The sequence below is a fragment of the Dasypus novemcinctus genome, chromosome 17 (assembly GCF_030445035.2).
Source record: "Dasypus novemcinctus isolate mDasNov1 chromosome 17, mDasNov1.1.hap2, whole genome shotgun sequence".
Lineage (NCBI taxonomy): Eukaryota > Metazoa > Chordata > Mammalia > Cingulata > Dasypodidae > Dasypus > Dasypus novemcinctus.
Window position 1 is genome coordinate 15,111,184 of NC_080689.1, and position 12,035 is coordinate 15,123,218.

The 12,035-nt window shown below is 35.5% G+C and overlaps 1 protein-coding gene across 4 annotated transcripts in view; it reads left to right on the forward strand.

Annotated features, from left to right (window-relative positions):
• CCDC138 (coiled-coil domain containing 138) overlaps positions 1–11,546 on the forward strand; it is a 105,647-nt gene extending 94,101 nt beyond the window's left edge. For all 4 annotated transcript variants that reach the window (XM_004476912.2, XM_012518976.2, XM_004476913.2 and 1 more), the window contains 2 exons: positions 8,791–8,929; positions 11,035–11,546. In XM_004476912.2, the coding sequence (XP_004476969.1) occupies positions 8,791–8,929; positions 11,035–11,200 (305 nt within the window). In that variant the 3' untranslated portion in view covers positions 11,201–11,546. The remainder of the gene's footprint in view (positions 1–8,790; positions 8,930–11,034) is intronic.
• The last annotated feature ends 489 nt before the right edge of the window (positions 11,547–12,035 follow it).

The window sequence follows — 12,035 nt, forward strand, 5'->3', positions numbered from 1 at the left end:
CTTCTGTGAGTGTCCATTTTTCAGCCGACCAAGGTGGTAGGGACTCAACCCTGAGTTGCCCTACTGACATAGTCGAATCAAAAGCCCTACATTGATTTAATCAAATAAACCTGAAACCTTTGAACTTAATACAGTCAAAGGGTATCATACTCAGAGGAACAGACCAATTCATAAACATAATCTCTCTTTTTTGGGATTCATAAATAATCTCAAACTGCCACACTGTATACTACCCTGGTATTAATACCTTGTGTTTGTGTGATCCCTTTGTTACAACTGAAAGAACGTTTTTATAATTAAACTATTGACTGTAGAGACCATGGGTTATGGTTCACCGTTTGTGTTGTATTGTTCTATGATATGTTTTTTTTAATTTTTTATTCTAGTAACATTTTCATTCTAAAATTCCCCCATTTAACCACATTTATGTATATAATTACATTCACAATGTTGTGCTACCATCACCACCATCCATTACTAAAACTTTTCTATCAGCCCAAATAGAAACTCAATACAATTTAAAGGATAAACACCCCATTCCCTACTCCCACCCTGGTAATCTCTATTCTATTTTCTGACTGTGTGGGTTTACTTATGCTAATTATTGCACATCATCTTTGTTCTTTTGTTTCTGGCTTATTCATTCAGCATGCCTGCAAGGTTCATCCATGTTAGCACATATGTCAGAACTGCATTCCCTTTTATGGCTGAGTAATAGTCCATTATGTGCATATACCACATTTTGTTTATCTCTTCATTAGTTGATAGACACTTGGGTTGTTTCCGTCTTTCGACAATTGTGAATAATGCCACTATGAACATCAATGTGCAATTATCTGTTCAAGTCCTGCTACTTAGAAGTAGGATTGCTGGGTCATATGGTAGGTAATTTTATCCTTAACTTTCTGAGGTACCACCAAAATATCTTCTATAGCATCTGCACTATTTTACATTTCCACCAACAACGAATGGGAGGTCCTATTTCTCCACATTCTCTCCAACACTTGTAATTTTTTTTTAAATAGTATCCATTCTAATGGATGTGAAATGGTATCTCATTGTGGTTTGCATTTACATTTACCCAAGGACTAATGATGTTGAACATCTTTACATGTGGTTTTTGACCATTTGTTTATCTTCTTTGGAGAGATGTCTGTTCAAGTCTTTTGCCCATTTTTAATTGGGTTGTTTATCTTTTTGTTGTTAGGTTGTAGGACTTCTTTATGTATTCTGGATATTAAGCCTTTATCAGCTATGAGGTTCTCAAATATTTTCTCCCATTGTATAGGTTGCCTTTTATTCATGATAAAGTCTTTTGAGGCACAAAAGTTTTTAATTTTGATGAGGTTTCATTTATATATTTTTTTCTTTTGTTACTTGGGCTTTGAGTGTAAAATCTAAGAAACTATTACCTACCACCAAGTCCTGAAGATGCTTTCTTACATTTTCTTGTAGGGGTTTGATAGTCCTGGCTCTTAAATTTAGGTCTTTGATCTACTTTGAGTTGATTTTTGTATTAAAAATGGAGCTCCAGTTTTCCCCACACCATTTGTTAAAGAGACTATTCTTTCCTAATTGAGTGGTCTTTGCCCCTTTGTCAAAAATCATTTAGCCATAGACGTGAGGATTGATTTCCGAGCTCTCAATTTGATTACATTAGTCTGTATGTCTGTCCTTGTTTCAGTACCATGCTGTTCTGATTTCTGATGCTTTGTAATAAGTTTTAAGATTGGGAAGTGTGAGTCCTCCAGCATTATTCTTCTTTTTCAAAATGGCTTTGGTTATTCACAGCCCTCTACCCTACCATATAAATTTGGTGATTGGCTTTTCCATTTCTGCAAAGAAGGTTTTTGGGATTTTGATGGGGATTACATTGAATAGTTTTGGGTTAAAATTGATATCTTATAGTCTTTCAATCCATGAATATGGAATATCCTTCCATTTATTTAGGTTTTTGATATCCTTTAGCAAAATTTTTAAAGTTTTCTGTATGCAGGTCCTTTATTCCTAAGGATTTATTCCTAAATATTTGATTCTTTTACTGCTATTTATTGCTATTGGAAATGGGATTTTTTTCCTGATTTCTTCTTCCAATTGTTTATTGTATATAGAAACACTTGATTTTTTGGGGTGTTATTCTTGTGCCCTGCCACCTTCCTGGATTGATTTTTTAACTCTATGAGTTTTGTTGTGGATTTTTCATGGTTTTCTGTAATAAGATTATGTCATCTATAAATAGGGAAAGTTTTCCTTCTTCCTTTCCAATTTGGATATCTTTTATTTCTTTTTCTTACCTGATTGCTCTGGCTAGAAATTCTAATCCAGTGGTGAATAACAGTGGAGAAAGTGGGCATCCTTGCCTTATTCCTAATCCTAGGGGAAAGCTTTCAGATTTTCACCATTAAGTAGGATTTTAGCTGTGAGTTTTTCATATATGCCTTTTATGATGTTGAAGTTTCCTTCTATTCATAGTTATCTAAGTGTTTTTCTCAAGAAGGGGTTCTGGATTTTGTCCAATACCTTGGATTTGGTATAATAGTTATTTTGTTGAGAATTTTTGCATCTATATTCATAAGGGATATTGGTCTGTAGTTCTCTTTTCTTGTGGTATCCTTATCTTGATTTGGTATGAGGGTGATGTTGGCCTCATAGAGTTAGGGAGTATTCCCTCCTTTTCAATTTTTTTGAAGTCTTTGAGCAGGATAGGTGTTAATTCTTAGAATGTTTGGTAACATTCACCTGTGAAGCCATCTGGTCCTGGGCTTTTCTTTGGTGAAAGGTTTTTGATTATTAATTCAATTTCTTTACTGGTTATTGGTTTGTGGAGATTTTCTATTTCTTCTTGAAATAGTATAGGTAGTTTGTGTGTTCCTAGGAATTTGTCCCTTTCATCTAGGCTATCCAGTTTGTTGGAATACAGTTATTCATATTATCCTCTTACGGTCTTTTCTTTCTGTGGGGTTGCTTGTGAGGTTCCCCTTTTCCTTTCTGATTTTAGTCATTTGTGTCTACTCCCTTTTTTTTCTGTCAGTCTAATTTATAGTTTTTAAAATTTTATTGATCTTTCTAAACAACAAACTTTTGTTTTTTATTTGATTCTCTTTTTTTATTCTCTATTTCATTTATCTCTGCTCTAATCTTTGTTATCTCCTTCCTTCTGCTCACTTTGGGTTTAGCTTGTTCTTCTTTTCCTGGCTCCTCTAGATTTGAGATAAGGTCTCTAGTTTATGCTCTTCTTTTTTAATGTAAGCATTTAAAGGTATAACATTTTCTCCCTTTGCTAAATCTCATAAGTATTTAGTATGTTGTGTTTTCATTTTCATTCACCTCAAAATATTTCCTAATATCCCTTGTTTTTTCTTCATTGACTCATAGGTTAAGAGTACATTTTATGAATTTTTTATTTCTCCCTGTTATTTTTTTTTCTTTTTTAAAAACTATATTATTTATTTATTTTTAAAAGATATTCAGACTACAGAAAATGCTACACAAAAAACCACAAGGGATTCCCACATGCCCCACTTCCACACCTCCCATCTTTCCCCACACTAACAACTTCCTTCATTAGTGTGGTACATTCATTGCAGTTGATGAAAACATTTTGGAGCATTGCCACATAGCATGGATTATAGTTCATATCGTGATTCACACTCTTTCCCACTCCATTCTGCAGGTAATGACAGGATATATAATGTTCTGTATCTGTCTTTGCTATGTCATTCAGGACAATTCCAACTCCTGAAAATGCCCCCATGTTACACCTCTTTTTCCCTCTCCCTTCCTTCAGCAACCCCAGTGGTCACTGTCTTCACAATCAATGATATAATTTCTTTCATTGCTAAAATCACAATAAGTCTATAGTAGAATATAGTAAGTCCACTGTAGTCTATATTTTATTCCTCAATCCTGAGGATTCTGGGATAGTGAATGATAGGGGGTTTTTATCCCATATGGCTGAAGGATGGGAGGAATCTCTTGCTTGCAATTGTAGATTCTCTCAGTTCCTTGATGTGGCAGTTGTCCATCCTCACCTCCCTGTTAGCTGTCCTGGGTGAGTCCAATGAATTGGAGCATTAAGTGTTGCAACTCTGCTGAGGCTCAGGGCCCAGCTGACACATGATCTGCCCAGAGATTCAAGTCTCTTGGATATATACCTACCAACTCCAGTGCCAACTATAGGTTCAATAAAAGGGACCGAAGAAGCATGTAAAGAAGTCACATCTGAGTCCAACTCTGTCACACTTGGGAGCACAAACTCCAAAGTAGGGCCCACTGGCATGGCACCAAACTCTGGAGCTGCCATGACCGAAGGACCTGGGTGTCTCCAGAGCCCTGAGGAGCCCCACCATTTTCTCCTCTGTTATTAATTTCTAGCTTCATTTTGTTGTGTTGGAGAAGATACATTGTATGATTTCAATTTTTAAAAAATTTATTGAGAATTGTTTTGTAACCTAACATATTGTCTGTCCTGAAGAATGATCCATGTGTACTAGAGAAGAATGTTATTCTGTTGCTTTTGGGTGAAGTGTTCTGTATATGTTTCTTTGGTCTAGCTGGCTTAATATCATTCAAGTCTTCTATTTCCTTATTGATCTTCTGCCTAGATGTTCTATCCATTATTGAATGTGGTGTATTAAAATCTCCTATTATTAATGTAAAATGGTCTATTTCTTCCTTCAAATTTATCAGTGTTTGCTTCATATATGTTGGGGTTCTGCTGTTACATGCATATATATTTATAATTTTATGTCTTTTTGAATTGACCTCTTTATCAGTGTATAAAGACCCTCTTTGTACTTGCATGATGGTATATTTTTTTTCTATCCTTTCACATTCAACCTGCTTATGTATTTGAATTTAAGGTGAACCTCTTGTAAACAGCATATAGTTGGGTCAGCCTTTTTCATCCTTTCTTCCAGTCTATGCCTTTTGACTGGGGAACTTAATCCATTTACATTTAAAGTAACTACTGATACTACAGGGCTTTCTTTTACCTTTTTGCTTTTTTGTGTTTGTAAGCTTTATATCTTTTTTTTTTTTTTTTAAGGAGGTACTAGGGATCAAACCTGGGGCCTCCTACATGGGAAAGAGATGCTCAACCACTGAGCTACATCTGCCCACCTATACCTTTTTTGATCTTTAATTATTCCATTAATGCCTACCTCCATATTTATTTGGTGTTTTGTATTATACTATTTTGAGTCTCTTCTCATTTTTTTTTCTTTGAATTTGTTTTTCATTTGTTTTCTTTGTGGTTACCATGGGGTTAAAATATAAAATCCTAAATCTATAACAATCATATTTGTTTGATACCAACTTTTCTTCAAAAGCATATACACACACTGTTCCTCTGCCCTTCCATCTCCCTACCTTTTTTTGTACTTGTTACATATTATATCCCTGTGCATTGTATGTCCAGAATTGTTGATTTATCATACTTTTAAGCATTTGCATTTTGGCACCTGTAAGAAGGGTAGTTACATAAACAGTACAATACAATAGCACTAGCACTCATAATTACTCATGTATTTATCTTTATTGAAGGTTTTTCTCTCTTTATGCTGCTTTGACCCATTGTCTAGTGTCCTTTCCTTTCAGTCTGAATAACTCCCTTTAGCATTGCTTGTCTAGTGGTGACAAACTTCCTCAGCTTTTCTTTTTTTTTAAGATATAAAATTCTTGCTTGGCAATTGTTTTCTTATAATACTTTGAATTTTTCATAACACTGCCCTTTTGCTTTGATGAGAAATTGACACAATCTTATTGGGATTCCCTTATTTTTTAATTAATGAATTAATTTCTCTCCCCTTCCTCTCCCCCCCCCCCCCCCGCCCCAGTTGTCTGTTCTCTGTGTCTATTTGCTGCATTTTCTTCTTTGTCTGCTTCTGTTGTTGTCAGCGGCATGGGAATCTGTGTTTCTTTTAGTTGTGTCATTTTGCTGTGTCAGCTCTCCGTGTGGGCAGTGCCATTCTTAGGTAGGCTGCACTTTCTTTAGCACTGGGCGGCTCTCCTTATGGGGTGCACTCCTTGCGTGTGGGGCTCCCCTACACGGGCATGCCCTGCATGGCACGGCACTCCTTGTGTGCATCAGCACTGCGCATGGGCCAGCTCCACACGGGTCAAGGAGGCCCGGGGTTTGAACTGCAGACCTCCCATGTGGTAGACAGATGCCCTAACCACTGGGCCAAGTCCACTTCCCGGGATTCCCTTATGTTATTGGTATTACCTTATATATAACTTGTTGCTTTTCTTTTGCAATTTTCAGTGCTCTCTCCTTGTTCTTGGCATTAGACAGTTTGATTACTGTGTATCTAGGGGTGGTTCTCTTCGAGTTTATCCCATTATGGATTCATTGGACTTCTTGAATGTGCATGTTCATGTCTTTCATTAAATTTGGAAGTTTTCAGCCATTATTTATTTGAATATTCATTCTGTACTTTCTTTCATTTCCTGTCACTCCCATAATGCATATATTGGTACACTTGGTAGTACCCTGTAAGTCTCTTAGGCTCCATTCTTTTTAAATTCTTTTATCTTTCTGCTCCTCAGCCTGAATAATTTCAGTTGTCTTATCTTTAGTTTCACTGATTCATTCATCACCTCCAATCTGCTGTAGCTCTTTCTCTGGGTTTTCTTAAGGGCCATTATTTTAAAGTCTCTTATCTCGTAAGTCCAAAGTCTGGTCCTCTTCTTTGATGGTTCTTGGATTTTTATCTTGTTCCTTTGGATGGGCCATTATTTCCTGTTTTTGTGTCTTTAATCTTTTGTTGCATACTGTATATTTTCATATTTTTTTTATTTGATTACTTTTTTTTTTAAAGACACATAGATCTCACAAAATGTTATATTAAAAAATATAAGAGGTTCCCATATACTCCATTCTCCATACCTTCCACTACTCCCACATCAACAACTTCTTTCATTAGTGTGGTACATTTCATATTTTAAAGGGTTTACTTTCAGAGTTAGTCCCTGGCTGTCCCTTAAATTGTATCTTAATCTCTGATATGACAGAGATTTTCCTGAATGCCAAGAACTAATCAAAACAAACAAATCAACTCTTAAAGTACCTTTTACTGTCTTTGCAAATTGGCTTTGCTTTGGCTGGTGGTCTCCTTCAGCCTAAGTCTAATGGGAAGTGCAGGATCCTGTCTGTCTTATCTGAGCCTGTGTGGACCTTGAGCTGGAGAGCCTGCTTCTTTTCCTGGGCTATGCTTGCTAGAGGCCTTAGGAGTTCCCCATTTATAGTTTACAGTAGTTTCTAAGTGTAGACCTCCTCCTTCTCCTGGGTGCTTTCTTGAGCAACTTAATGCAGGTAGTCCTTTGTCCCAGGCCATTTCAAGTTAATTGTTTCTTGCACTGTCCTAGCTTTCTTTTTTAAAAAGATTTATTATTTTATTTCTCTTCCTGCCCCCCCTCCCCCCCATTGTCTGTTCTCTATGTCCATTTGCTGTGTGTTCTTCTGTGTCCGCTTGCATTGTCTGGCAGCGCACCGGGAAACTGTCTCTTTTTTGTTGCATCATCTTGCTGTGTCAGCTCTCCGTGTGTGTGGTACCACTCCTGGGTAGGCTGTGCTTTTTTTCACGTGGGGCAGCTCTCCTTGCAGAGCGCACTCCTTGCACACAGCAGCACTGCATATGGGCCAGCTTACCACACGGGTCAGAAGGCCCTGGGGATCGAACCCTGGACCCTCCATATGGTAGATGGATTCTCTTGTCATTCAAGCCAAGCAGCTTCTCTATCCTAAGGACAGACTCTGGGAGGGCCAGCCTGCAACACATTCCCAGGTTCAGTCTCTCAGAATTTCACAGGATAGATTGGCACTGACATACATGGACCCTATGTGCACACAGTGGCCACTCACTTTCTCTGGAACAGGGCTAGGGACCCACAGTGGGAATACAAGCTTTTCTTAATTCAGCACTTGCCAGGTTAATGCGTGCCTTTCTATGTTTTCTATTGTTTTGAGGAATATTACTGTCTTTCAAGATTCCTCCTTTGCAGGAGAAGGGTTGGAGAAATGGCCCTCTGCAGAGTTGGCCCCCAGTGATCTGAAGTAGTTGATTAAAGGTAGAGATCTGGGATCAGACACCAGGCACACCTGGAGTTTGGAAAGACTAGGTCTTTATGTACCCTGGCACTAGCAAGCTGCACGAGGAGCCTGAGGTCTAGTCCCCACTGCTGCCTGCCACAAGACTGGAGGAAGGGGAATGGTAACCACTGCAGGGAGGGTGAATCTCACTGGTCTTTGTCACAGTTTACCAGCCTCTTCCTCCCACTCCTCTCTGGATCTGGATGCTGTGCAGTGTTTCCCTAGACTCTGGAGTTTCAAAGTGGTTGATTCAGACAATTCTTGTTAGTATTTGTTTTGGTGGACGGAGTGATTCCTGGATCTTCCTATTCCATTATCTTCCCACAACTCAAGTGAGATTCTTAAACTTAGATTTTTTATTTTTTTATTTTTTTTTAAGTTTATCTCCCCAGCAAAATTCCTTCTTCCTAATTATTTGAACTTAAGCATATTGTTATGAACCTATAAAAGAAATTACTTTTTCTTCCTTTGTTTCAAATATACAGTTTCTACCAAATTCTACCTATTGAAAGTTACATATGTTTGGTTTGCATTGTTCAACAAGTCCAGTGGATCTTAATTTTTCAAATGATGAAAAGAATGAATATTCATATGAGTATTTGTAAATATGCCCTATAGTTCTTGTTTTATTTTTATTTTTTTAGTATCCTTTTTAGTTTACTCATTAACAGTTAAGCATTTGATGACTTATTTTGCAGAATCCTTGCAGCCTTTTCTGGAAGCTTGTAGCAACACTTTATTTTTTCGTACTTGCTCTGTGCTGCTTCGAACCCCAAAGCTTGATCTTCAAATACTAGAAAAGCTCAGTATTATTCTACAGAAACTTTCCAAAATCAAGTAAGAATTTATTATTTCTAGTATTTTTATTGAAAGGTACATTATAATCATTTATATTTTTCTGAATCCTATACTAGTTCAGCTTTGATTAGTAAATCAAAATTTCCAATATACAAATATAGAAAGGTGAGATTCATGAATGTTAATAACACTTATCTAAGACCACATGCTTAATGATAAACTAGAATTATACTGTTAATCTTAGACTATCTAGTTGTTTCTGTAGTTTAGTTCAGCTAAATCAATTTTAGATTACACAGATCAAGTATGTAAAATTAAGTGGAAATTTTTGCAATCAAGTGATAATATCAGAAAAAATCCTTGCATACTGTTAATTTTTAAATGAGAGGTAAAGGTAAAAAAAATGTGTTTTGCACATTCTTATTTGATGTACTAAAGTGAGTTTAGGGGAATAAAAGTGAATCCGGCAGGGAATGGATGTGGCTCAAGCACTTGAGTGCCTGCCTTCCACACGGGAGGTTCTGCGTTCAGTTCCCAGTGCCTCCAGAAAAAAATCAAAACAACAAGCAAAATAAACAAGAAAACCAACTCTGACTCCATTGTTCACTGCCAGATTCCTACATACAAGGTCCTGGGTTCAATCCCTAGCCCCCAGTACCTTAAAAATTAAATAAATAAATAAAATAATCAGGCAGTCAAGATTTAAAATAATTTTGGCAACTGGGTGTATTTTGGGAAAATGTTATGGGTTTGCTACTGCCACTAATTTTGATTTTATTATGAGAATCAAGGGCTTTCTTTTTATATTTCCTCTCTTTTTTCCCCCTTACTAAACATTGGCAAATCAAATTTTAACTTATAAATTAAGAACATCGATTTTAAGCTTTATTTTCCTTGAATCTTGATATAGTCTATAGTTTCCCTTTGAGGCAAATCTGAACACCTTTCTCATTTCATTTTTGCAGCAGTGTTTGTGGTTCAACTCCCTTCCATCCTCACCCATGATTTCTATGGTAGAGAACTTAAATAATTTAATAAGCCTTAGTATACCTAAAATAGTAAATGTAATGCATCTTAAATGATTTATAGATGGTAGATAGTAGGTACTTATGTTCTTTTTGTACCATGTCTAGCACACTGTAGTAAATTATTAACTGTTAAATTATAATCTTATACTCGGCTCACGAAATTATTAGTTTTGGCCTGGAAATGATTAAATCTATCAATTTACTAGCTTCCCTTTTTGCCTATTATATCATAATTCTTTTGGTTTATAATCAATAAATTTTCCTCAGGTCTGTTTCCATATAGCCTGTGGTAACAAGAAACTACAGTAACATTATTTAGATTTAATTCTTCCCTAGCTTTTAACTCATGGAAGTTTTTTGAAGTATATCCAAAGTTCAAGTATATATCTTTGGGCCAAAATGTTTTACTATTAAGTATTGCATTTTGTAGCTTATTTTGTTTTAGATTTACATAAATAACTAGAACAAAGCTCAAACAAGAGGATTGAGAATAGTTGATGCTCAAGCAAGTCTTAAAGTGAATCTTTAAAACGACAAAGATATAAGTCCTTTTGTGTTAAGTGGATGGTGCATATGGTTATTTGGTAATTCTTCTCAAGAAATAAATATACCTAGACAAAGAAATAAGAAACATGTTATATGACATAATTCTAACTGATTGAAAGTGAAATTACTTATTAGTTATGAGAAAGAGGATGGTTGAAAACTGTAAAGCATTTTGGAACTAAGTCAAAAGGTAAACTAATATTTTACTATTTTTAAAAGTCTGATGTCCTTAAAATAAATGATCATTTATTTTACTCTTTTTGTAGCTCTGGAAAAAAAAAAATTTCTTAAGCTCCTCAATAGTGTAATAGGGCAAATAGAATTGACATCTGATATAGATTTCAGAATTATAAGGCTCTTCCTTCTTCCCTTAAGTGCTTTTTCCACCTCAGGCCTTTCTCGTAAGACCTATTTTGTTCCTCTCAGCATCTTAATCCTTTAGTCACCCATTTCCTCCACTATTTTTAAAAACAGATGCAATTTCTTCACATTTCTACATAAGTTATCTCTCATTGTCATTACAAATAAACTTTCCAAGGATGCATAATTAATGTACCCATTCTCTTACAGGAGTAATAAGAAGCTCTTTGAACTCTTTACAATTCACCTGATGCTTCAAGAAATACAAAGAACGACACATCCAGAGCATGCCTTTCTCTGTATTAACCTAAATTCAACTCTGTTCAATTTGGGTTTAACAAAATGTAACTCCCTGGTTTCCAATGCAAGTCATTAGACTGGCTTGTTATTTATATATATATTATATATATGTGCTCCTTATTTGTAAAACTGTAAAAATCACCAAAGTAACTAAAATTCTACCAGTAGAGTTATCAGTGGCATCATTTATCATGAAAGGTAAATAGAAAGGTTTTTATTTTTAAACTATTTAAATGAAATCTATAGAAACAATAGAATTTTTGGACTGTTTCAACTAGGATAGTATTCATGTGCAAGACAGAATTTCCAGAATTTATGACACTTGGGTTACTTTTTGTAAAAAGTATTTTAAGAAATTTCTTTTTAAAAAATTATGTCATTATTTGGAATAAAATTGGTGCTTATTTGGGAACAGAGTTAGATCATTGTGTCCTTCTGTTTCTTAATATATTAGAATCTCCCCTCTTGGAAGCAAAAGTTACATATTTCTTAATTATCTTGATATAATATTTCTGTATCTTAGATTAATGTCGATTTTTAAATTGTGCTCTTCATGGGGGTAGTTTAGAGAATTTTTTTTCTATTTTTTTTTTCAAAATAATAATTACAGAAGTGTGTATGTATAGTGTAGGAATTTTTTTTTAAACTGGGAAAAATAAACAAAATATCATAGTCCCATTACTCAGAGATATCTCTTGCTATAACCAAAGCTGAGTAAAATGGCCAGAGGCCTGGGTAAAGTAGAGATGGTAGAACATGGGACTTAGGACAAAATACCAAGGAACAAAAGAAAAGGAACATTATCCTGAAAAAGCACTAAAAATTACACACTATCAATAAGGAAGAAAATGTCAGACAACTGTTTGGCGTCTTCAAAAGAATATAAGAAATGTGTCGTTTTTGAAGCAGAA